This window comes from Nyctibius grandis, chromosome 1 (genome assembly GCF_013368605.1).
Source record: "Nyctibius grandis isolate bNycGra1 chromosome 1, bNycGra1.pri, whole genome shotgun sequence".
Taxonomy (NCBI): Eukaryota; Metazoa; Chordata; class Aves; order Nyctibiiformes; family Nyctibiidae; genus Nyctibius; species Nyctibius grandis.
The window spans coordinates 78,302,685-78,330,466 of NC_090658.1; the positions used below are offsets into that span (position 1 = coordinate 78,302,685).

General features: G+C 38.6%; 1 protein-coding gene across 2 annotated transcripts in view; it reads right to left on the minus strand.

Moving 5' to 3' along the window:
* SLC16A10 (solute carrier family 16 member 10) overlaps positions 1–27,782 on the minus strand; it is an 83,741-nt gene that overhangs the window by 25,156 nt on the left and 30,803 nt on the right. For both annotated transcript variants that reach the window (XM_068411541.1, XM_068411532.1), the window contains 2 exons: positions 14,166–14,310; positions 10,371–10,806 (listed from right to left, as the gene is read on the minus strand). In XM_068411541.1, the coding sequence (XP_068267642.1) occupies positions 10,371–10,806; positions 14,166–14,310 (581 nt within the window). The remainder of the gene's footprint in view (positions 1–10,370; positions 10,807–14,165; positions 14,311–27,782) is intronic.

Sequence of the window (27,782 nt, forward strand, 5' to 3'; positions counted from 1 at the left end):
ATTTTTATTGCTTTGTCTACCATCCAGTTGCTTTTTTAGAAGTAAAACATGTCATGAATATTAGCTCTATTTTGTTCAACTATTCAGTTGTTCAGTTCAGTTTTTCATCCTGCAAGGTGTCAAACACTATCAACAGGACAGGACCTATCATTAGCAAGAGCCATTTAATAAAAGTAACTGCTAAACAAAACCATGTCCCAAGACAAGTTACTACGGAACTTTAGTAGTGACCTTACTCACTGCTTGGAAAAGACTAAGCAGTGAAACATCCTTTTTAAGCAGTATGCCCTTCCACCCTGCTTAATAAAGCACAAAAAGCAACAGCATATCTTTTAAACAACCTAATATGACCTTATATCAAATTTTAACAGAATTGACTTAACAAGCCCATAAGAATTATCTATGTATGATGATCCTGATGAAGTACCCACTTTTTTAAAGGTTAAGAGAGAACATCACTAAACACTTAACATTAGACTGTGATTCTTGAAAAAGTTGTTCTCTGTTTATTAGCAAAACAAGCACAGGACAAGAAATGCACAGACACTAGTTCTACTTTCTTTCAAACATATTTAATATTCAAATATACTTAATCATTTCTTTGTGAGATAGTCCTTATTAAAAACAACTTGGAAAGACTGTTTTGCATTAATTTGACAGATTTCTGTTGTGGACCCACAGTTTAAACCTGAATGGACTAAACTATTTTTTTATTTGGCTATTTAACTATTTTAGAGACAGCAAAAGAAAAAACTCTCAATCGCTGCAATTTAGACTGGATTTAAAATTGAGAGAAATAACAACCATTTGATATAATAATCTTACAAATAATCAGTTTGCTATTCAACAATCTAATTACTGCTAAAAGTATATAATAAAATTAAGTCAAAACCTATTTATAGTATTTCTACCAACCCAGTTCCCCAAGATCATGGGGAAGGAATGGAACACCTACTAATGTAATTTGACACCAATTAAACTGGGATAAGAAAAGCTCTCCCATTTTGGTTCTCCCCTGCAAGAGCCAAAAGGAATATGATGCCTATTTCACATGCACCTGATGTCTACCAGTCAGGAACTGGTAATTCTTGCCAGCTCCTTGATATGAATCCTATCTAGCATGCCATATAATTAATCTGTTGATTTGTTTAATTTTAGTTAGAGCCTAGTTCATGAGCAGGTTATTTTCTGTGTTTTTAACAGCTTTTACTCTAGCAAATACAGTACAGCTGGTTAAAATGGCAAAGACTTGGCTAATTCTATTATTCCAAAGCCCCAAACAAGCTTTTATTTCTTTCTTACTCCAAGTTTCATGACATGCATCCTCCTTTCCTATATGCTTCAGAAAACACGAGACAAGCAGAAATCAGGGCTGGCCTCAGAAGCACTCAGACCCTGCCTGGGACATTAGGAGCTCTGCCACTGTGCCAAGCCAGCAGCCAGCAGCTGGTGTGCAGTGACTGGAGCACACCAAGTCTGCAACCTACAGTTACCATGGACCTGAGTGGTAACAAACAAGGACCCTAACCAGTAGGGCCTGAGGCACCTGTCTTATCACATGGTCAAGAGCACCCAACACTGGCAGAAACTGCCTTTCCAGGTAGAAAAAATGGGACATGCTAAGTACAGGAACCATGTCCAAGGGCTACAGGAAGAGTTGTGGGTATGAGGTTCCATGTATAGGTGTGTTTTAGTCATAGAATCTTAGAATCATTTTGGTTGGAAAGGACCTTTAAGAGCATCGAATCCAACCATTAACCTAACACTACCAAGTCAACCACTAAACAATATCCCTAAGCACCACATCTACTCATCTTTTAAATACCTCCAGGGATGGTGACTCCACCACTTCCCTGGGCAGCCTGTTCCAATGTTTGATAACCCTTTCAGTGGGTTTTTCCTGATATCCAATCTAAACCTCCCCCGATGCAACTTGAGGCCATTTCCTCTTGTCCTACCACTTGTTGCCTGGGAGAAGAGACCAACACCCTCCTCTCTACAACCTCCTTTCAGGTACTTGTAGACAGCAATAAGGTCTCCCCTCAGCCTCCTTTTCTCCAGGCTAAACAACCCCAGTTCCCTCAACTGCTCCTCATAAGACTTGGGCTCCAGACCCTTCAACCAGCTTTGTTGCCCTTCTCTGGACTCGCTCCAGCACCTCAATGTCTTTCTTGTAGTGAGGGGCCCAAAGCTGAACACAGTATTCAAGGTATGGCCTCACCAGTGCCAAGTACAGAGGGACGATCACTTCCCTAGTCCTGCTGGCCACACTATTCCTGATACAAGCCAGGATGCTGTTGGCCTTCTTAGCCACCTGGGCACACTGCCAGCTCTTATTCAGCTGGCCATCGATCAACACCCCCAGGTCCTTTTCCACCAGGCAGCTTTCCAGCCACTCTTCCCGAAGCCTGTAGCTGTCTGTGCATGGGTTTGTTGTGCCCCAAGTGCAGGACCCGACACCTGGCCTTGTTTTCTCAGGGCACTTGCAACCAGCCTCCCATTCTAGCAGTCTGGCTATTGTTGGCCATCCCTAACAGTGGGAAACTCTCAAGAGTTAGCATAACGAAAGCTGTCACTTGTTCAAGTATCATATCCCTTTTCCAGTATTACTACAATTTTTAAAAATGCAGTAAACAACGAAACAATAGTCACTTTCATTTTCAAAAGCTGAGGAAGCAAAAAGTTATTTTTTTCTTATAGCCTTTGACTTATCTGAAGTATGTACTTTTTTATGTACTTCTGGAGGTACATAAAGTGTGGATTTTATCAAAAGCAGACAAAACTAGGACAAAAAGAGTCCAGAGCTATCTACTGGAGTTGAAGTATCTGTGTTGAAGGGCAGAATCCATGCTGTTCCTTCATAAACACTGATCTATTAACTTTCTCAAATACAGATCCACAGAGACTTTCTAAGGTTTTAAATAGTTCCCCCAGCATACATCACTGCACACCAACAAGTAATGCTATGGCTCTTCACTTATTCATGTTTTCATAAAAATAAATAACTCAAAAAGATTTTCCCTTCTTTTTGAAATTATTAAATTTGAGTTAGAGGGATGAGTGCTTGCTTAGTTCTAAAAGCAGACCTAAATTCTTGAATGAGTTTAGGTTTATGTAGAAATAATTACAGAAATGGTGGGTTTAGCTGTGAGAACACTTCATTCTTTAAGCCCCAAGCAGCAAGTTTATTGTTAGTCCTATGACTGCATCCTCCAACCCAGAGATATGAACTCCTGCTTTCTGTCAAAGAACTCTGCTACCTTGGTAGTCACACACAAAGTAATTATAAAATAATCTTAAATATATGTCACAGAATCATTTTGGTTGGAAAGGACCTTTAAGATCATCAAGTCCAACTGTTAGCCTAGCACTGCAAAGTCCACCACTAAACCTGCAGGTATTAAACTCTTTTCATCCTGATCACTTATCCAAGACTGAAGGTTAGAAAAGTCTTGTGTTCTGGAAGTAGAAGTACTGCTATTTATGAAATTCAAGTTTTAATTTTCCATTTCAACATCAGTAAAGCCAGGGATTATTTTATTAAACTATTTGTATGTCAAGCTTTCTGAAAGATTAGTGGGCACTTACATAGTACTTAATGGACCATATACGTAACCAAACAGAAATCTGACATTGATTGTACCTACGTAGTTTCTTATCAGTCTAAATAAATACATGAAATTTTATTCCGATTTGTACTGTTTCTTACCATCCCTATCGTGCTCACTGATCAAAGTTTGGTTTAGGCTTTAAATATTTCAGAATATGGTCAAAAGTCCTGGGTACAAAGCACAAGTTAAGTAGTACCCCAATCCGCCATGTACTCTTTGTGTATATTGAAAGGTACCTAAATTAAGTTTTGGTTAGAAATCAATCATAAATGATCAGATGTTTTAAAAGACTAAACAAAAAAAATCAAGCTATTTTCCATTTAATAATGCTATCTGCAAAGCCAAGAATAAAAGCTAAGCTTCTTATTTAGAATGGTTTTATTTAATAGTAGTGGGAGCTTACTACACATTGTTTAAGATTTTCCTCTCTGGTTTACAGGAGGACTAGAGAATTATACAGTAAAATTTAGTATTTAGACACAAGTAAATTAAAACAAAATCTTGTGGGTTTCAGGAAGGGGTTTTGATAATAAAACTTACCAGTGAAGAGTTCCTAACAGCTGGTGAAGCTTCCCCTCTCAAAAGTGGCATACAAAGCAAACTGACTACCATTGAGGATTTATTTTATAAATAGTTAAGCTTCATGGTTCCTCTGAATCTGAGCCAAAAAAAAATGCTGGAACTTAAATCCCTTACTATATAATTTTGAGGTAATCTTTAAAATATTAGATTCTAACTGTACTTTGGAATAGTTTCATAGTGTTATCAAGCATTATATTAGAAACAGCCTTGATCAAGTTGTTTTCATGTACTGGAGATGTATTTCACCATCAGAATTTGTGCCAATCTGATATGGGCAGGCGGGGGGTGGAACACTCAACAGGAATTAAAGCACACTATAAAAAGAAAAATCATATAATATAAAAAAAGATAAAGGATTTTATCCCCTACAAGTTAACCAGCAGCTTTAGTCCAATCTAGAAACAAGAAGCATTTGTACAAGCAGGCTGGAAAAAAATTACAAGCTTTTTGTTAAATAAATGTATTTTAGAGGTTCTACATGGCTACATGTATAGCCTTGGTTCTTCAGTTCTCTGCAAGTGTTAACGATCATTTACAGTCTATCCAATAGCTTTCTCTACAACACTTCCCTTCTACTCATCTGAACACTATTTCAAAACATCTCCACAAAACTTCTGGGGAAATAGAATAACATGTCACAATAGCCCAGTCATCATATTGTCTAGTCCTTTGAAATAGTCTAATTCTAAGAGTTATAGAATTAGATTTACACAAATAAAAACTAGTAACATGAACTAACCAGGAATAACAGTCAGTTCACAGCTGCTCAAAAACAAACTAGCCCCCTCTGTAAGGTAATTTTAAAAATAAATAAATACCTAATTTGGTATATAAATAAATACAGACTCAGTAACCTAACCAATGTGCTACCAGGAAGCAGTGACACCACTTGCTGTATTGCATACAAACTCATAGGCTTTTAAGGAGTTGAAGATTTTTGACAGCATTCAAGACATTTATTATCATGAATCTTACTGTTCTGTCATGGATAAATAATAAATACTAATATGACGCTTCTGGTTTCATAGTGGGTACTAGTTCTACTCAAATACTCTTAAAAACAATTGTAACAGGCTAAATAGAGCATCCCATTGCAGGTTGTGGACTTTTTTTCCCCCCCTTTCTCTTTTAAGCCTTTTGGTTTGCACCACTTCAGCTTAGACAGCACCACCAGGAAGCCATTCAAAAATAATTCACCATTTAAGCAGTGCAGTGAGTGCCAGCTAGATACATTTCACAGAATCACAGAATCACAGGATTATTAGGGATTGGAAGGGACCTCGAAAGATCATCTAGTCCAATCCCCCTGCCGGAGCAGGATTGCCTGGACCATATCACACAGGAACGCGTCCAGGCGGGTTTTGAATGTCTCCAGAGAAGGAGACTCCACAACCTCCCTGGGCAGCCTGTTCCAGTGTTCAGTAACCCTCACCGTAAAGAAGTTTTTCCTCATATTTATGTGGAACCTCCTGTGTTCCAGCTTGCACCCATTGCCCCTTGTCCTGTCAAGGGATGTCACTGAGAAGAGCGTGGCTCCATCCTCATGACACTTGCCCTTTACATATTTATAAACATTAATGAGGTCACCCCTCAGTCTCCTCTTCTCCAAGCTAAAGAGACCCAGCTCCCTCAGCCTCTCCTCATAAGGGAGATGTTCCACTCCCTTAATCATCTTCGTGGCTCTGCACTGGACTCTCTCTAGCAGTTCCCTGTCCTTCTTGAACTGAGGGGCCCAGAACTGGACACAATATTCCAGATGCGGCCTCACCAGGGCAGAGTAGAGGGGGAGGAAAACCTCTCTCAACCTGCTGACCACACCCCTTCTAATACACCCCAGGATGCCATTGGCCGCCTTGGCCACAAGGGCACACTGCTGGCTCATGGTCATCCTGCTGTCCACTAGGACCCCCAGGTCCCTTTCCCCTACGCTGGTCTCCAACAGGTCTGCCCCCAACTTGTACTGGTACATGGGGTTGTTCTTGCCCAGATGCAGGTCTCTACACTTGCCCTTGTTATATTTCATTAAATTTCTCCCCGCCCAACTCTCCAGCCTGACCAGGTCTCTCTGAATGGCTGCGCAGCCTTCCGGTGTGTCAGCCACTCCTCCCAGTTTGGTGTCATCAGCGAACTTGCTGACAGTGCACTCTATTCCCTCATCCAAGTCATTAATGAATATATTGAATAGTACTGGTCCCAGTACCGACCCTTGAGGGACTCCGCTAGACACAGACCTCCAACTGGACTCTGTCCCATTGACCACCACTCTCTGGCTTCTTTCCTTCAGCCAGTTCACAATCCACCTCACTACCTGATCATCCAGACCACACTTCCCCAGTTTAGCTGCAAGGATGCTGTGGGAGACCGTGTCAAACGCTTTACTGAAATCAAGATAGACCACATCCACTGCTTTACCATCATCTATCCACCAGGTAACATCCTCATAAAAGGCTATCAAGTTGGTTGAGCATGACTTCCCCTTGGTGAATCCATGCTGAGTGCCCCTAATGATCCCCCTATCCTTGATGTGCCTAGAGACAGCACCAAGAACAAGTTGTTCCATCACCTTTCCAGGGATGGAGGTGAGGCTGACCGGTCTATAGTTACCCGGGTCCTCCTTCTTGCCCTTTTTGAAGACTGGAGTGACATTCGCTTTCCTCCAGTCCTCAGGCACCTCTCCCATTGCCCACGACTTAGCAAAGGTGATGGAGAGTGGCCTAGCAATGACTTCCACCAGCTCCCTCAGCACCCACGGGTGCATCCCATCAGGGCCCATGGATTTATGGACATCCAGATTGCTTAATTGGTCCCTGACCCAGCCCTCATCAACCAAGACAGATTCCTCCTCTATCCTGACTTCTTCTGAGGCCTCAGGGGTCCGGGGCTCCTCAGGACAGCCTCCAAAAGTATAGACAGAGGCAAAGAAGGCATTCAGTAACTCCGCCTTCTTTTTATCCTCTGTCTCCAGGGCCCCCACCTCATTCATCAGTAGGCCTACATTGCCTCTAGTGTTGGCTTTACCTGCAATGTATTTGAAGAAGCCCTTTCTGTTGTCCTTGACCTCTCTTGCAAGGTTTAATTCCAAGGAGGCCTTAGCTTTCCTAGTTGCCTCCCTACATCCTCTGACAACAGACTTATATTCCTCCCAAGTGGCCAGCCCCTCCTTCCATGATCTGTACACCCTCTTCTTCCACTTGAGTTTGCCCAGCAGTTCCCTGTTTAACCATGCAGGTCTCCTGGTACCCTTCCTTGACTTCCTACCTGCTGGGATGCTCTGATCTTGAGCTCGGAAGAAGCAGTCCTTGAAAGCTAACCAACTATCTTGGGCCCCCTTACCTTCTAGTACCCTGTCCCATGGGATTTCCCCTAGCAATTGCTTGAAAAGGCCAAAGTTGGCCCTCCTGAAGTCCAGGGTTGTGATTCTGCTAGCTATTCTGGTCCTGCCACATGAGATCCTGAACTCTACCATCTCATGGTCACTACAACCAAGGCTGCCCTCAACCTTCACCTCTTCCACCAGACCCTCCTTGTTAGTGAGGATCAGATCCAGCAGCGCTCCTCTCCTAGTTGGCTCATCCACCATTTGCATCAGAAAGTTATCATCAATGCACTGGAGGAACCTCCTGGACTGAGGATGGCTGGCTGAGTAGGCCTCCCAGCAAATATCAGGGTAGTTGAAATCCCCCATGACAACCAGGCCCTGTAATTGAGAGACTGCTCTCAGCTGCCTGTAGAAGGCCTCATCACCCTCCTCATCCTGATCTGGTGGCCTGTAATAGACACCCACAACAGTATCACCCCTGCCAGCCTGCCCCTTAATTCGCACCCACAAACTCTCAACTCGCTCCTGATCTGCCTCTGGACAGAACTCAATACATTCTAGCTGCTCACTCACATAAAGAGCAACTCCACCACCTCTCCTTAGCGGCCTGTCTTTCCTGAACAAGACATAGCCATCCATGACCACATTCCAGTCATGCGAGACTTCCCACCAAGTCTCTGTAATTGCCACTAGACCATAGCCCCCCGACCGAACACGGATTTCCAACTCCTCCTGTTTATTCCCCATGCTGCGTGCATTGGTGTACAGGCATTTCAGGGAGCGAGCTGAGCACACCGATTTCACTCCAGGGGGATGGGAGGCTTCCTGGTCTACCTCAACACTAGAGCGTTGCCCCAGTGGTGCAAGCCCAGCTACTACCCCCTCCCCCTTCGAATCTACTTTAAAGCTCTCCGAATGAGCCCTGCTAATTCCTGTCCCAGAACCCTTTTGCCCCTACGACATAAACCTTTCCCATGTATCACTGTCACACCTGGTGTCTTATAAAACCAGCCATTATCAAAGAACCCAAAGCCCTGCCTGTAGCACCAGTCTCGTAGCCAGGCATTAATAGAGAGAATCCTACTATTCCATCCCACGTCATCACCTGAAAATGGAAGGAGGGAGGAGAAAACAACTTGTGCCCCAGACTCTTTCACCAACTGTCCTACGGCCTTGTAGTCTTTCTTCATCCCCCTCAGACTACGGGATGCAGCTTCTTCCCCACCTGTCTAGAAGATCAGCAGGGGGTAGTAGTCTGTGGCCTTCACCAGGTTGGGGAGTTGCCTGGTGGTATCCCTGATTCGGGCTCCAGGCAGGCTGCAGACCTCCCTGTGATGGGGGTCAGCTCTGCATATTGGGCCCTCAGATCCCTTTAGGAAGGAGTCTCCAACCACTAAAACTCTTCTCTTCTTCCTTGTGGAGGAGGTAGCTATACACCTGTCAGGTTTTTCTGACTGTGGTGGGACCTCTGATATAGGTTGCCTCTCCACCACATCCCCATTGGACCAGCTGTATTCCCCTAGGGCTTCATATCTATTGCTCAGAGGCACCTGTGGAGGCAAGGCAGGCAAGGAGGGCACTCACCTTTTGCCACAGCCATAGACTTGCCTCCACTCACTCCTCTCCTCTAGGTTATTGTTTTCCACCTGAGAGGGGCAGAGTACAGGGGTCTCTCGATCCTGGGAGCTCTCCAGCAGGTGCTCCCATTTTTGTTGCAGGGAAGGCAGAGCCTGGCTCCACCAGTCTATCTCCATTTCAGCCTCCTGAATGCTCCTAAGCCTTTCTACTTCAGCTTGAAGCCTTTCAACCTGCCTTTGCAGCTGTGCCGCTCAGCCGAGCGGATCATCTACTTGCTCACAGCGTACACAGCCCCCTGACACCACAGAGACGCTGCAGCATTCCCTGCAGCCTGCGACCTGCACCATTGCCTCCTTCCGTGGGAGCTCTGTCTGGGTTCCCACATCCATTTTGGTCTTCTTCTGCCAGGTGGAGACCATTGTTCTTTCACTGAACTGGGAAATACCTGTTGGTGACACCCCTGGTTCACAGCTCCTTGGCACCTTCCTCGCCTTGTGCACTGTAATTTCATGTAATGCATCTCCCAGTTGCATCAAAATCTCTTAGATTAACAGCATACTACAGAAAAAAAATTCTGCTAGGGAAACAAATCAGCTTTAGTACATGTATAAGAAATGGCTGATTGACAGCTTCCCCACCATCAGAAGCTGAAGTTCTATCAGTTACTGTAAACAGCAACACAAAAAACAGCTGACCTGGCAGCCAGAAGCACCAGATAACAGGATCGGTTACAGCAGTGATATAGTGATAAACTACAAAGCTCAAGTTTGAGAGACAGAAAAATCCAAGTATTTTCCTTTTAATAAACCTGGAAAATGGTCAATAAAATATACCCTAAAAATGCACATTTTAACAAACATACCTCAACTTAAAGGAACAAAAATTAGAAGTTTTACCTGTTTTCTATTATTTAATCCTTCCATTATTCCTCTGAAAAGTACAAGTATCATTGGCAATGTATGCAGCTGAGTACCAAAATAAAGACTTCTCTTCAGAATAGTACAGAATACTTTTCAAGTGTCTCTTTTCATGGTTAAAGTATTTTAAACCTTAGATTGAGAACAAGGAACTAAAATTTTAACTGGCTCAACTAGTAGTTCTGATTAGAGCCCTGCAATCTCTTAATCACAGACATCATGAAAATTAATTTCATGTTTCTCCCCAACACAACTTGCACTTTAAACATTGCTTCCTATCACTAGTCGTTTTCTTAGTCCACAAGACAAGGGAAATAGCTGCAGTTTTAAATACATCATATGTAGGAAGAAACATGCACTTACCAAGTGAACATAAGGCACAAAGTATCCAAAAAGCGCAGCTGGGATCCCAAAAGCCCAGATTCGGTAACTGAGAACTTTGAAAATGGAGAAATTGCAGATCTTTTTTTCAGGAGGAAGCCTGAACTTCCCCTTTCCTCCCTCCTTGTCTTTGGCATTGGAAGCAAGGGGTTTGTAGGTAAAGCCAGCCAGGAACAGAATAAACATAAAGATGCACAGGACTCGCAAGGTGTTGTACAGGCCAACAGAATCGATCAAAGCTCTCAAGAGGAAGGGCAGGGATATGGTGAACAAGCTGCTGCCTGCAGTGACAATGCCATTCACTAGTCCCAGGCGTTTCTTGAAATAGTGCCCAAGAATGACCAAGGATGGCTGGTACGCAAATGAACAGCCACAGGCAAATAAGACTCCGTAGGTGAAATATAGAGGTTCAATGGTGCTATATCAAAAGAAAAAAATAAAAACATCGTTAGTGTTTTGTACAACACTGTGCTCACATTCACCTACCATATGCAAGACAGTTTTTAAATGAATTGACATATTTACAGACATGAGTTAAGAGTTTGTATGCACTTACAGTTGAAATATACTGTGTCAGCTTAATTCAGCAATTATTCTATTTTCTTCCACTGAAGATTTCATAAAATTCACCAAACAGGTGAAAAAGAAAAATTATATTTAAGTATAATTACACCAAATAGTCTGACTAAAATAAAGTCTTAAAAATCATTGTCAGGGTGAATTAATCAAATATAAGTTCAACCATTGCTGGGTTTATAATTTTTTTCAGAAAAAAAAAACAAAACAGATTGTTTCGATGTATACATTTCTTCACTGTGCTATTTACATATTTCTTATAAAAATACAATAGCAACAGTAGTAAACATTATTAATAATGAAAAATAAAACTTAGAAATACTGTCAAGTTTTGATAATATAATACATTGTTAGCAAATTTTAAGACTTTTTAGGTATTTTTTTTTTAGACAAATAATCCCCTTTTTATTACATATTCTAAATTCAGTGTTTTGATCCAGATATTGGATACGCTAAGAAAGAAATAGGAAAAACATTCACCAAGAATGAAACATTTCAGCTCATATTAAGGAGGATGTTCATTACATGGTTCTCCACTATTACCATCTACAATACAACTGAAATGAAGCCGAGCCATCGTATTAGATTACAGGCAGACGTGACATTAAGATTTCTTGCACAAGTACCTTTTAACAGTATGAAGTAACAGTGTTAGTATAATCAATTAAATCAGTATTACAGTATTAATAAGTCAAAGGGAACATTTTTTACATTTAGATGAAGGAGGCAATGTGCAAGAAATGTTTTTATACAAGATTTCTGAGGTGGCACATGAGGTTTTTTTAATACTATGTTTTCAATGAACCATGGGCTCTTTTCTGTCAGCTAACACCTGCTTTTTAAACAGTTATAGAAAAACATTTAACCTGTTAGCCATATATTAACTTTTTCCAAGGAGTATGAACGCTTTATATAGTGCTTTTCATCATAGGATGTTACCTGCCAGCATCTCTCTATACCCAAATAGACTCTGCAAGCTTCCCATGCAATTACAGAAACTCTTAGAAAATAGTATTTGACTAACAAAGGTCTGACACCAGGAGCTCTGGTTTGGTGTATTGTTGTGAAAAAGAATATATTGTTGCTTTCTACATTAAACTATCAATTTCTAAAACTGATTATACAGAAGGTAAGCCAGCAGAAACAACATAAGAGGGAAAGACTGATTACCTTTATCAATGGAAAATATCCAAGAAAAATAAAAACAGAAGTTATAAAACAAGAGGAGGAACATAATACAGTAAGGAAAGAGAACTTCTGCTTCTATCTGTAGATTCATTCAGAGTTTGCAGCATGACACACAGCAAAATATTGTCCTGCATTACAAATACTTTTACATCTCAGATTCCTAAGAGATAAATTTATATTAAGAAATCAGTATGTAACAAAAGCAGTAAAGCATATTTACATTTATCTACTGTACAATATTTTACTGTTAGAACATTGACTTATATATCTGAACTATGCTCCCTCAATTAACTGATAACATCATAGGCATAAATCATTTTAGTGTAAGTAACAATGAAACACCAAGAATGCACATTAACATGGCATGTACTCTAACAAGAATGTAACTCTCCTCTCAAAGTGCTCCTCAAATTCTAAAACAAAATTCAAATAAACTAAAATACTTTTAAAGCCTTTACAAAATAACTTCCTTTTGCATGCCTCTTTTATGCCCTTGTTCCATTGGATATCAGGGAAACAGAAAGATGACAGCATTTTGTTCAAAGGAAGAAAACATCTTCCCGTTATCAAGAGGTTTAATTTATAATAAAAAGACTGGTTTAGTATTCATCACTTGACACACTATTGGAAAGCAAGGAGGACGAAAGACTTTTCCAAGATGCATTATTTTAGTTTTTACCTCACATGTGGCAACAACCCTCTTAAAACATATCAGGAAGTGAAGTTTTTTGTTTGCTTTAATAAAATGAATTAAGCAAAATATTTGCACTCGGATTAACCACAAAATAAAATAAAAATCGGAAATTTGCTCAAGTAACAAGAAAACAAAGCTTTCTTTTTCCCATAAATGTAAGTTATTCCAAGAATAAATATAAACGCTAGTCTCAGTACCTAAGACAGGACTATTTGTCTTCTGTTCCTGTAAATTTGTGGGTATGTTTTCACATTAGAGGACATATGCCCAAACCAGACATATTAGCTCGGGCATAGTGTGGATCCAGACCGCTGCCACACAGTGCCGTCCAGATCACAGCCAGCTCACATCTGTCTGGTTTAGAGCACAGGCACAGAAAACATTTTCACAAGCTTGCCTGTATAGATACATTTTAATTTATGTAGGAAACTTCTGAATTTTGCTTTTGATTGTTCCTGTACTTATTCTGCTAAGGGTGGAAAAAAGCAGACTGAGAACTAGAGGTAACTGCAGCTTACTTTCCTGCTATTTCTTACCCTATCTTCACTAATCAATTTCTGCTGATGTCTAGAATAAGTGAGTAAATTTCTTGTTTCCTCATCTTCTACTGTGCATGTCCAACAAATCAGCCATTCTTAAACTTCTTAGGATATATTCTGCAAGAGTTACAGAAATGTACAAAATGAAGTGTAATCTGGAGGAAAACACCTTAACTACTGTTCAGATTTTTTCAGTAACACAAGAACGAACTGAGATTTTCTTAATAAAGCAAATAAGCCCTAAGTATATGTCATTATACCAAGGTTTTCACTGTCTCAATGTTTGGCAATTGGACCAGTAAGAATATAGAAAAACAAATTTGACTGAAACATTAACACCTTTCTGGAGGTCCTATGGCATATTTATCAACATTTAAACAATGATTTCAAAGCAAATGGGGGGAGGAGGACAGGAGACAGAAACAATCTTTATGTACCTGCTAAAACACAGCACACAGCAATAAAACATACAAGAAGCTTATCCAGGACAATGCTGTTGATCTTATAGCATTAGTCTTGCTGTTGATAGATTTATATATAGTGGTTCCTGTTAAATAGGGAGTGCTGTTATGAGGTTACATTATATTTTAAATTACTTTTGAAGTTGAAAGTACCACTTGGAGTTTCAACAAGTCCTAGTTTGAAAGACAAAAATGAAAACAAATAAAACAAGGTTTCTACTCTAACATAATATAAAGTAGCACTGCTTACTCCTTCATATTCTGTTGATGGGACCATGTAAAATTGATAAAACACTTGAATGTAAAGAAAATTTTTTACCTCACAAAAGAACTTGAAAGAAGTCCAGTAAATCCTACTGCAGCTCCAATAACAGCTACTTTTCGACAACCAAACAGGTCTGTGAATATGCTGACTATTGGAGAACAGAGGAAGACCATTCCCATAGAAAGAGAGTTCACCCATGCTGCAGAATAGAAAAACACAGCAATTTAGAAGACCAAGTGATTTCAGCTTTCAGCTAGTATTTGTTTTAGTTTAGGAACATAAAATCATAGACAAAAGTGAAACAATTGGGTAGCTATTTTAAAAAAATATTTAAATACATTTTAAAATATATTTACCTAACATAGTAAAAATTAAAAGACTGACCAATTTACATAATCAATTAATTTAGACTATCAGCTCAAAGAATGCAAATAGCTACAGAAGTTATTATTACTTTTCTTTTATTTTTTTTTAAAACTCAAGTATTCCTTCAGTGAGTAACCTAGTATTCAAAACTGATGACTATGCCATTAAGATACCTTTGAGGCTCCATATCCATTCTGACATCAATTAGCACTTTTCATTTGATTTAATCCTAGACTTTAATGACTTTAAACAGCTAGGTTTGCTAAAAAAATAACGAATCTTAACGTAATTACATAGATGTAATAGATTACACTGAACATTAATGAGTAAACTAACATCAATCAGCTTTTATACTGTAATACATATGTTAGGAATATGATTTTACTTTAAAACTAAAAACTTGAGCCAATACAACCATTTCCATATATGAAGGGAAAATTGTCACTACATCTGATACTGCTCCAGCTTTACAGACATTGTTAAAACTGTGCTTTGTTTACAAGCAAGTCTTTAGATCATTAAGATTCAGTTCAGGTGAGTATACTGAAGTTTCAGCCAAAAGTGTGGGCTTTATTCCAATTGTAGCAAAAATATCTTCAAATAACTTAGGTAGAAGAGAATTTGATTCATTTAAAATTAAAAGTCAACTTTGTGCTTCACTTCATACAGGTGTTCAGAACCACATCATTTACCTGCTATCATCTAATCATTCTTCCAAATACACGATACTAATGTTACACCCAACAGTTCTCCCAGGGCATAAAAGTAAATCAAGCTGCTGTAACACAATAGTTACAAGTATATTCAGGTGGGTAAATGCTCCTGTTTATTTGGGGGGTGTGGGGGGTGGAATTGGTCTCAACAGGTAGTAGAAAGAGCTGCTGATGCAAGATGCATTGGAAAAAAAATATTTTAACTTTTCTGAATTGTACAGAAGATGGAAGAACTCTTTCAACCTAGCATGAGTTTAAATCTGTGTAACTGGAATGTTGTTTAGAATATCTTTCCTAAAGACATAGTTAGATTAAATAATTGTGATTCAGTGATAAGGGCAATTAAAGTTACCTGAAAAAAAAAAATATAACCAAGAGACCTAATGAAGACTATTTGCAAGTATATCTATCAACACCAAGACTTAGAAGTACTGTTGTTAAAGCTCCAATGAGCCCTACACATAGATAAAGACCCCATTGTGCAAGGCGCTAAAGAAAACAGAGCAAAACAAACAAGCAAACAAAAAAATTGTTTCTTCAAAGAGTTTACAATGTAAGTGAAAGACAAAAGAGAACAGATGGTTAGAGAAAAAACAGAAATGAGAGTGCAAGAAATAAAACCTTTATTTTAGGGCAAACAATGATCTCAATGAACCATGACCTAACTGTTTGGAGTGAGGCGGAGGGATGTTATTGAGGTTTTTTGAGCATGTGATAAATATAACAGAGTTTCAAGGCACAATTTGAAGAGTGAAGTACTTCTATGAGTATTTGCTGCATTTCCTGGGTACAACTAAGCCAGACAAGATAGCCCTGCCAGGCTTGCACCTCTGCAGCAGAAACATGAGCTGTATGAAAGGAGAGCAGGAAGGACTAGGAAAAACAAGATCTCCCATGACACTGACTGAAAGGCAAAGACCAAATTTATGAAATGTCTGTCCTTTCTCTTCCTCTGCAGTCAAGAAAGGCTCAAATGCATCTTGGATGTGGCAAGAGATGACTTAGAGATCTGTCCCATGTTACAGCCCAGATGGCTCCTGGTGTTGCAAGATAACATTGTACCCATTACAATTTGTAAGCAGGAGTCAGAGAGAGTAAATGCTCTCACATAGCCTGTAGACCAGCCAGTTGCAAAGCTTATAAGTAAGTTCAACTTCTATGAGAGTCCTCATCTTTTTACTTATCTTTCCCAGAGTGAGCTATATACAGACCCTGCAGTTCTGCTATCCAAAGGAAACTGCAAACACTTGGACATAGAAAGTCCATAGCTTCCTGTCACCCCCCCCCTCAAATAAACAGTAGCTCCATCAACAGTTCTCAGCACCTCTGCATGACTTGCAGGGCAGAACTAAGAATCACAGAGTACTTGTGCCACATGGTGTGTCCACAAGGCCAAGCGAAAGGCAGCTAAAACTTGAAAAGTGAGCATTACAAGACTCACTGTCATCAGATTCACAGTGGTAGGAAGGTACCAAGGAATGGTTGAACCTCCTACCAGCCTTCTTGCCTAGGTACAAGATGACACAGAGGCAACTGTGGCAACTAAACAAGCCCAGAAATTACTGGTTATGGGAATCCAATCTCACATGGACAGGTATGTGCACCCCACTCATGCAAACAGGTAAAGAAACTGGGCAACTGAAACAGAGTTTAAGTAGATTATTTCAAAGCCACAGAGTCCAGCAGTCCTAATTTAGCATAGGCTGTGATTCAAGTAGCATTCTCCTTAGTGTAATCAAATAGTTTACAGTACTTTTTAATGGCTTCTAGAGCTAATAAAATAATTAGTATATAAAAGCCTGAAGTGAAAACGCTCAGCTCAAATTCCATTTAATTAACATGCTGCCTTTGTCTCTTGATGCTTCCAGGTACTAATGAAAGAAATACGCTTTCCTTATCACTTGATTCTCTCCTTGTCACAACAAGGAGAGACAGAGCCTAAAAGAGAAGAAAGGCTCCCATGATTTTCAACAGGCAGCTAAGAGGAAGGGCAATGGCCTTACCTGAAGCCTTTCAGAACAACACTGTGATTGAACTGCAGAAGTGGGAGCCCATGCTTCACCACTTATCTACCTAATGGAAACTGGACCCCTTTAACTTGAAGTTAATACAAGGCTTTTGTGTCCTATGGAGATGTGACTTAGAGAGATGTTGTTGGTGTATCTTGTATGAACAGCACTATTATTTAATGAAAAGAATGTTTGTGAAGTTTAAATTCACATGTATGCATAGTTCAAGAAAATTTACTGTATTCATCCTCTGTGAGGAAATCTAGCACCAAAAATAATTAACATATAAACAGAACAGCACATGTGTAAATTGTTAATTTCCTGAAGGCAGATAATTCTTGCTGCAATATGTTGATCCTATGAAGAAACTGACAGATATAAAATATATACAATAGATTCAAGGAATTTTTCGCTTTGCTCAAGTAAGTTTTCGAGCATTCTTACACTTTTTCACTCAGTATGAAAAAGGTACAACTGATTGTCTTCCACATTTTTAAAACAGAAATCACAACTGTCCCAAATAAGTAATATGAAAAGTTACAAATGCAGCTTGCCAGGATAATGAGAGCTCTCTCCAGCAGTTGTTACATATTAATTAAAACATTTCTCCCTCAGGCTATTGGCCACCTTCCTGGCCACAAGCTGGCTATGTTCCAGAGCTGCTAATTTAGATACTAATACAGAGCCTAATTGCTACACGTAACTGCATTCATATTCATGCACAAAACATTTTGATTGCCATAGAAGAAAAGCTATTCCTATTTTAAGGACTTAAGCCTTCCTTAAGGCACTGGAAGTTAAGAATTAGTTCCTCAAAACATGTAATTGCAGAATAACCAATTCCCGAGCTTCCCTAGGAAACATAACAGAAGTTAATCTTAAGATAAAAAAATCAGACTAGAAAGCCAATTGGTAGCATCTATACTGAAAACTCCGTTTCTATGCCATGGAAAAACATGACTACAAAAAACCAGCTTTGTTATAACTAAAATTATTCCAAAATAAGTCACAGCTACATGTTCTTTTCTTATCAGCTCACTAAAATGTATGTATTTCTGCTACAACCTGAGTACGTGTTCTCCTATTTCTTTAATTATTTCACTGTCCAACTGTGAAACTATACCACCTACTCCACAAATATGCTGGCATTTTACCATGAGTTTTTAAAAGTTAGCCTTTTTTTTATAATAAGGTGTCTTTTGTCTTCAGTAAAAATATAGTATCTAATATCTGAGCATTTACAAAATCTTTTCCATCATCACAGCTGGATTTCATTATATACATATTTATCTACCAAACTACAAACCAAGCTGCTAAATGTTTCAGTTCATAGACTCAAGCACTAGGACTTACAAGACAACAGGCAATAAAGCATTAATACCATATCGCATTAGAATGCTTTATCATGCATAAATTTAAATAAAAGCTACTCATCCATAGCATTCTTCTTTACAATAAAAAATTTTCTATGCATTATAATAAGAAACTTATCAGTTTTATCCTCACAAGTGTCTTTCAAGTGGTTGGCTTAACACAGTAATATCACCAGTCTTTAATGAACTTCAAGAATTTTTTTTAAAATCTTCCCCTGAGAATTTTCTGGTTAAGGCAGGGAACAAAAAGCTAGTGTCTGGATGACAATTAATATGAGGCAAGTGAAGAGAAGAGTATTTAAATTGAGGATTCAAAAATCAACTCAAAAATATTTTGTTTCTCCCCTTAATAAAAAAAATCAGGTATGTGCATTTGTGTAGCTCACCCAGCAAACCAAGACAGCAGTATAATTACAGTTCACTGGACAGCTTGCAGAATAATCTGTTTGGAACTACACATACTAAGACAGAAGCACAGACTGTGGAAAGTGAGAGCAAACTTTCTACATTTAATATAACAGATTCTCATGTGCAAAGACCTATATCTACACTGGTTTTAAGCACTTGCAAAACAGACTGGCCAACCATTCCCTAAACCAGCACCTCCGCTCACTGTCAGACATCTTTCCTAAAAACCAGTTCTCCCACCATCTCATTATGTAACCAGTACAGTAGTTCAGGCCATACTACACTGCTAATACTTTTAAGTGCAAACTATAATGGATGCTGGATAATAAGAAATTCTTGCGTTAACTCATAATGAACAGGAAGTACAGAATCAAACTGCTTCAGAGTCAGTCTCTTGATTTATAAGATGGAAATAATACTTCTCTCACACTAAAAGTGTGTGAAATTCTTGATGTTTTGTGGAAACTACTCCACAGATTTCTAAGAAATAAATTGTTTTTAAATGATTGTGCAAAATAGAAAATATAGGACAAGTTCTATGAATGGCAGATGTTTAAAAATGTTTCATTGTCTCACACTGAAAAAGTTTGCACAGAAGTAGCCTACTACAAAAAAATCGTAATGCAGAGTTAATATAACTGCTTAAATAATGGCACTTAGTAACTTCTGAAAGCTCAACTTTAATAATATTTAGGAAGGTTTTCCTTGTATTTTATAAAAATACTTAGAGAAAAAGGAAGGATAATATTTACAATATGAAAATCTTCATGCTTCCATTAAGTTATTAGTTATGATTTACGCAAGAATAAGGAAGCCTGTACATACTCTCCCAGTCTCAAACCATTAACAGCTGAGGGACTTCCTAAGCCAGTTTTTTTGTTGTTGTTGTTTCCTACTAAACAAATTTGGACATTACTTTTTTTCAGAGTATATATATCAATATTCTGGCGATTTCTCCTCCATGAACCGCCACCCTCTCCTGGAACACTTACACATTTTCAGCATCCACAACATCTTACGGCAAACTATTCCATAAATCAACTATGGGCTGTGTGAAGGACCTCCACTTCTATTATGGCCATTTACATAAAAGGATATTCTCTTCAGCAAAGCACAAGATTGGCTTCCACAAGAAGATTTGTTATGAGTGTAGCTTGGGAATTTGAGAGATCAGAAACAGAAGTGGTTGTTCAAAGTTATTTCTGGAGATAATTCGCTTGTCTCCAGCTAGTATTAATAATTCCTTGCCTGCATAATCACATTTACATGGCATTTATTTTTAAGAACAAGAGAATTGCAATACTGTGTAGATCAAAGACTGATTTAGCCCAGTATCCTGTTTCTGACCACCACAAAATACTTGGACAAAGAACATTTGAAAAAGGGCTAACATCCTGCAATACTTTTTCCCTGCCTATGTCCTCCCAACATCCAGCAATAAGCAGCTTAGAAACCTCCTAAGCAGAAAGTCACATCTAACCATTCTTGCAGAACATTTAGTTCCTTCAATATTACTTTGGCTTCACTGCATTTTATTGTAATCAGTTACAGAACATGCTCAAGCACCAGCACCACATAAAAAATAAACTCCCCTTTGTTTTGAACCTGTTCCTACTTTAATTCCTCTGCTGCAAGAAATATGAACTAATCATCCCTGCTAAACTTCCTCTTGCAACCTGTGATTTTATATGCCTTTATCAAATCTGTTCATACTTGTTTCTTCTCCAAAATGAAGCATCTTTTTGACTTAGTCTGTCCTTGTATAGACAATATACTTTTCCCTCTTCCCCCTTTATATCAAGTTTATATATGGGACAAACAGTAAGTTTCTGTCCTAACACAATTTTTTTTTTTCATTCTCTATCTCCTAATTATAGTTTTTTTTAATTAAGTATTGCAACTGCTTCAGAGTAAAGATGTTTAGAAAACTATCCATGATCTTATTTTCCCACTAATGGTAATGACTGATGTAGAGGCATTTTTTTTTTCAGCATGTATTTGGATTATATTTCTCCCCATGAGACACATATGTACACTGAATTTGATCTGCCATATTAATCACTCAGCAATAACACAAGAACTCAGTAAGTCTAACAGTCAGCCACCAATATGCTCATGTATGAAGACAGCCTACAAAGTTTGAATTTGTTCAGCCTGCAGATGAGAACACCAGCAGCTCAAAAGAAAGCTAATTAGTGCCTCCAGATATATAACAGGTCATTATTACAGAATATAGAGCTAGTCTCTTTTCAGTAGTGCACAGTGACAGGACAAAAAACAACTGAAACTGCAATAAAGGATATTCCAATTAGATGTTATGAAACAATTTTTGACCATGAAGGTAGTCAACACCAGAATGTGTGGTCCAGAAAAGTTGTGGAATTTCCATCCTTGGATATATTGAAAACTTGACTGGACAAGGCCATGAATAACCTGATCTAACTCAGAAGTTCAATGTAATTTTTAGCTTAGTTCTGCTTTGAGTGAGGGGTGTCACACCAGATAACCAGAGTCTCTTCCAATTCAAGTTATTCTAAGAGACTAATTTATGGAAGAACACTCTTCTAAACCCCTGCTTCTTGAAAAACTGGATTATGAAGATCATGTTACATGTTAGCAGTTCTTCAGAAAAAAAAAAATAAGTTGGCATTATTACGCTGACCACCAATCCCATGTTTGTGAATCTTAGAAAGATGTAAAAAAATCCTTCAGGTAAGGAAAAAAAATACAGAACTAAGCCATAAGATTAAAGCTTTGTTTCCCCCCTTAGAAAATGGGAAGAAGTTGAGGAAATCCTTGAATTCCAAGCCAAATAGATCCTTACAAGTAGATCTCATGAAACCTGTTGTTAGCATTATAGATGTAAGCTTCATTGCTTAGAACTACCATATCTGTCCCACTGATGCACTTTTTCCATCAATATTGTTTTACTCTTTTTAACTGTGCCCAGAAGCACAGGGTTACCCTTTGCCTCAGGCACTCCAGATACATCCTCTTTTATCCATTATCTGGTGATCTTTCTCCAGGGAAAAGCTAGTAACTTCCAAAAGAAGGAATTGTTCAACAGATGTTAGGTAATGAACAGGGCAACAGAGCCATTAGACCCAGGAAGTATCAGAATACCCTCCCAGGGCCATAGAGAGCTTCTGTAGGTCAGCCTCCTGGAAATCGCCAACCCTATTTTTATCCAACCTACCACTACCCAAAGACAACATCAAATGCCTTGTGCTACATGCCTTGCTTATACATGCCTGTGAGAATTGTTTCAGAGTCAACTCAGCAGCTTCTCATGAATTCTGAGGAATTTCATTAGTTGTGAGTGCAAAAGGGAGACAACTGAATTTCCACATACCTGTTCCCATTACTGAGCAATCCACAGATGACAGAACAGTATGTCAGTACAAAAGGAAAGAGGATGTTGAAATGCATGTATTGGCACATTTAGAACTCCTACTGTCAAAAAAGTGCACTGGTTATTCTATTGAAAAAGAGATCTGCTGATCCCATCAGAGAAAGTATGTGTTTAAGGACTAAAAATAAATTTATGACATAATGCTGCCACAGGAAGTATCCTATACTCTGAACTCAGGTTACTTGAGTACAGCTTTCAGTTTGCTTACTTTCAAGTGTATAGTTTGCAGACGCCTGAGCTAGGCTTTCCCTTAAAGCAATACTATCCAAAAAAAACCACCCAAAAAATTAAATCCCAGTTTAAATGAAAATTCTAAAATGTTTTGGGTAAAGACAATTTTGCACAAGGAAATACCATCTCTTTTGGACACCAAAGCTATCTTGAACAGGCTTTAAGAATCACAATTATCTATAAAGGATCTAATCAGATTTCCAGAACACACTCAAAGATCATGGCCAATACACAAAGATTTATGAACCAGGGACTAGTGGAAGTATCCAACAGGAAGACTCTTTTCCCCCACTCTTTCTTTCTTGTCCCTGATGAACAAGTCTTTTATTGAATAACCTTATTACTGAAAGACATTGGTAGATATAAGTTGGAAACCAAGAACTATATATGACCCACTGGATCCCAGTGAAGATATCTTTGAACAGACACCCTGTTTCCATATCACAAGCATGAACACATAACCTGTTTTCAGCAGACATTACGCCATTATTAGACAGTCTGAACCAGTTTATTCTGAAAAGACTGAACTCATAGGTTTTTACAAATAGCTATAAGCTTTCCTGTGCTTATGCATAGCATCTCTTCAGTATACATGCCTTGTGACAGTCCGAAATGCTACTTCAGGTTTATATGTGCCATTTTGATCTTGATGTAACAAGGTGGAAAGAAGCATAAACTTGCCAGTATGTTGTAAAATTAGCAAAATAAGCTCATATAGTAGGGGTAAGAAACAAAACCAAACATTATATCAAGTCAGAACATACATGGATTTCTTCAAAGGCTTTATACGCCATAAATGTTCTCTGTCATGATGTGTGACAGAGATGAAAGACTAAGTGCCAGAAGAGATTCACGTATATCCTTCATACAGTGACCCTCCCCAAGGTTGCCATTTACAACAATAGGACTAGACCAGTTTCACCCTCTGCCTTCATAAGTAATAACATAAGATCAGAATTTCTACTGAGACCAAGTCCTTGTGAACACAAGCACCAGGAAAACAGAAAAGTCAGAAAAATGGGCATTCATGCACTGAGAAAAAACATCCCATATCACTGCAACTAGCTAATTACCTAACTACCATCTAATTTACACTCGCTATAACAACACAAGCTTAGGCAGTTTAAGGGGCTTTTTTGCTTGTTGATTCCCCCTTTAATAAATCAACCAAACAGATAGTAATGGTGAATCCAAAGCAAGTATCATGGGAAATTGATCACGACATTTTCTTCAAACTGTAAGGCACAAAATAGGAACCTGAAACAGTTAAAACATGTTCTTATAAGCAAACAACTTGTACTACTAGAGACACTGCAGATCTTCTGTGTAGTTTAAATAGTTAGAGGAAAACAAACAAATGCTTAAGTTAGTAAAAGCTAAAACAATCTCAAAAGTAAAAGTGCACTGTTAGGCAAAATATTGCTGGTAGAGATTATAAGTATTAAGCCCTTCAGGAACCTTTAAAAGAAGGCTGAAGTCAATCATTAACAGAGAAACACATGCATTTAGATTTCATGGCAAACTGAGCTTGACCTTTGACACTTAATAAAGTCTGAAAATGCTGTGGTAGGAAGAATAAACAAGGAACAAATCGATAAGAAATGACTGTAACCACTTGTTTTTCCTTTTAGAAGTCATACAAGAATGTTTTCTGCTGACTGTCTGAGAGTTTTCAAAGCACAATGTAATCACATTTTTAACTAATGGCCTAAAAAAAAAAAAATTGAATTCCAGAACTGATTTCCAGGCACATTTTTATCTTTTCTTCCTTCCCCCTCCCCCTAGATTAGCACTGGTTTCTTTATTCATTTTTTTTAAATACCAAGCAGTTGAACACCAAGGATCATGTTCGGTTTTGATTTAGGGTCAGTAACATTCTGCATAAAAAGTATTAGCTATTGACTTCAAAGATGACAGCCTAATTTGCCAGAAAGGTTTAATCCTAACTGCTCTCACAACCAACAGTTACACACGTATTCCAAACATATCTGCAACAAAACATGTCATGCAATGGTCTCGTGTTTTAGAGCTATAGCATAGATGAGATCTCAAGACACAAATTCCTAAGTTCTTAATGGAGCTACTAGTCTTCTTCCTTTCCCCCACCTCACTTGCAGTAAGGGCAAGACCTGCAAATCAAGGTTGTCTTTTAAATGGCACAAGCATACATTTCACTTCTACAGCATCAAGAAGTCCTTGTGAGACCATGATGAAGATAAAAACAGACAAGATAACAAAATCTGACTTCACAAGTAAGTTTGGTATAATATTTGAAGTTCAGGAACATAGTTTGCCATCAAGCAGCTCACAAACTAACCCTAAATTTCATATGCAAAGATCCTTCTGAATCCATCAGAATTGGCTAAGAGACCCCCATCACATCTCAGTAACTTCATGAGCATCCTCAGGACAGATTATAACAGCATGTATTCTCCGATTACATCAACATATATTCCCCTTATGTTCTGTAGGTCCCTACAGAATAATCAAACTTAATTTAGGTCTTAAATCCATATCTTCAAAGCTCAAACTGTTACCTAGAAGATGTCCTAATGTTACAAACCACCATTCCCCACTATCCACCCTGAAACAGTAATTAAGAGCGTCACATTTAGGGTTTTATAAGCAAAAAAGTCCTCATTTTCAGCAAGGGACAGATCATACACCATAAAGAAAAAAGTACACTAACCGAACACAAAATACTACTACACAGGGCAAATAAAACAGAAGAACAAGTGAGTTTAGGACAAATCATTTACATGCTGTAACAGGTAAATATTTTTAAAGGTAAGACCTGATTGTTGAACTGGCATCTGCTTCAGAGGGGAAGCATCTGCATTTATATAGAAACAAAAGTGTCTATTTTGAAATAGGTCATTTCAATCCAAAAAATAGGCAAGTGTTCAGAGGCATGTGCAAGTACAAACAGAATTATACAGCAAAATTCTGTCTTTGCAATATAACATTATTTTGTGCTATAAGTTATGTGGAAAGCTACATTCCACTTTAAAAGAAGCAATCTTAAGGCAAAGTAAGGTGACAAGTTCAGCATGCCTCTCTTGCATAAATAATACTTAAAGTATTTTCTCCAATATTTATGTATAAATTTATCAGTCTCATCACAAATACCCTGCCCAGTGGAAATACAAGTCCAAAACTGGACTATTTTTAAGTGACACTAAGGATTAAGCATTATTTTCACAGGCTGAGGAAAAAGGGAATTTACATGCATCACATTTTCTTTCACCCGTATCTCCCATTCTCTTCCCTTCAAATACTGAAATCTTGTAATGTAACAGGGGTACCATAAGTTTTTGCACAGCAAACAAATGGATTAAAGCATTGTCACTTTCAGAGGATTAAAAGGAAGAGGCAATCATTTGCATGGAAAGCTTGATAAGAGCAAATACAAGAAAAAGCATATACAACAGGGGAACTCTCTCTGTCAGCACATGCCCTTTTATCACACATGCATGACTCAGCTTGTGCGCTCTGTAACCCTTGTAACCGAGTGAACCTGCCACTGTAACTCTTGACCTTGTTCTTCTACCTCATCTCCATACAAAATTTTCAAGTCCGCCAATATCACTCACTAGGATAAACTATTTCTCATTAATTTGGTGTCCAACTACTCAGGCAGTCATCTTATCTGACTTCCAGCAACCCAAATGCCCAGGTTGCCATACATCTAGAAAACCTGAACAAATTGCTACTTTGCACACATGAAGTAGTTTTATCTTAGATACACAGCTGATAAAAGCTCAATGAATGTGACTTGCTGCATATGTAATATTTCACATATGCAACTGAGATAAATCAGTCTGACAGATACAGGATATATGAACTACACCTGGTTGAAGTACTTAGCAGATTTGGAGTTCACATCTGTCCCATTTGGCCTAATATCCAGTTTGCGAAAAATCAAAAGCAAGAGGTTGTACATATTTTTATTTATTCATAATACCAACAGCATTTTGACTAGAGTGTCTAGGCACTGCAAATACTACTGGTAACATTTATAATTTAGATATTTACAGTTAGTAAAGTACAAAAATTTTTTAAACAAAAAGCTTCCTGTTAGCTGTTGAACCACAGGCCCCCTCTCCCAACCATTAAAATGTTTTGGGTTTTGTGGGGTTTTTTGTTTGTTGTTTTTTTTTTTGGTTTGGTTTGGGTTTTTTTTGGGGGGGGGGTGTTTGTTTTGGGTTTGTTTGTTTGTTTTTTGTTTGTTTTTTTTTTCCTTAGGAAATACTTCTGAGTCAAACACGAAAGCAAACACTTCCTCAAATCTATTTTAAAGGAGCACCATATTTATTTTAAGCTCATATTCTACAGCTGAGAATTTAAATTTGTGGTAGGTTGACTTTGGCTGGATGACAGACACCCACCAAGCTGTTCTATCACTCACCTCCTCAAAAGGCAGGAGAGAAAATATAATAATAGGCTCATGGGTCAAGATAAGGACAGGGAGATCACTCACTAATTACCACCATGGTCAAAACAGACTTGACTAGGGAAAATTAATTTAATTTATTACTAATAAAATGAGAGTAGGACAATGATAAATAAAACCAAATCTTAAAACACCTTCCCCCCACTCCTTCCTTCTTCCTGGGCTCAGCTTCACTCCCGATTTCTCTACCTCCTTCCCCTGAGTGGTACAGGGGGACAGAGAATGAGGGTTGTGGTCATTTCATCACACATTGTCTCTGCCACTCCTTCACACTCTTCCCCTGCTCCAACGTGAGTCCTTCCCACTGGCTGCAGTTCTTCACGAACTGTCCCAGCATGAGTCCCTTCCACGGGGTGCAGCCCTTCAGGAACAGACTGCTCCAGCATGGATACCTCATGGGGTCACAAGTCCTGCCAGCAAACCTGCTCCAGCATGGCCTCATCGCTCCACAGGGACACAGGTTTATCCAGGTCACCAAGTTTATCCAAAAACACAAATTTAAACTCAGGTTTTCATCACCATTTTCACACAACTTCCATATTTCACAGTCAGCACCAGGTACTTCCACAGCAAAACACAGCGATTTCATTTTAAAATACAAATAAATGGGCAAGTAATTGAGCTACTTCAGCATTGTTCTATAATTTTAAAACTACAATATTTTTTAGCTAAAATTCTATTTACTTAAGATAGTAATAGGCATAAA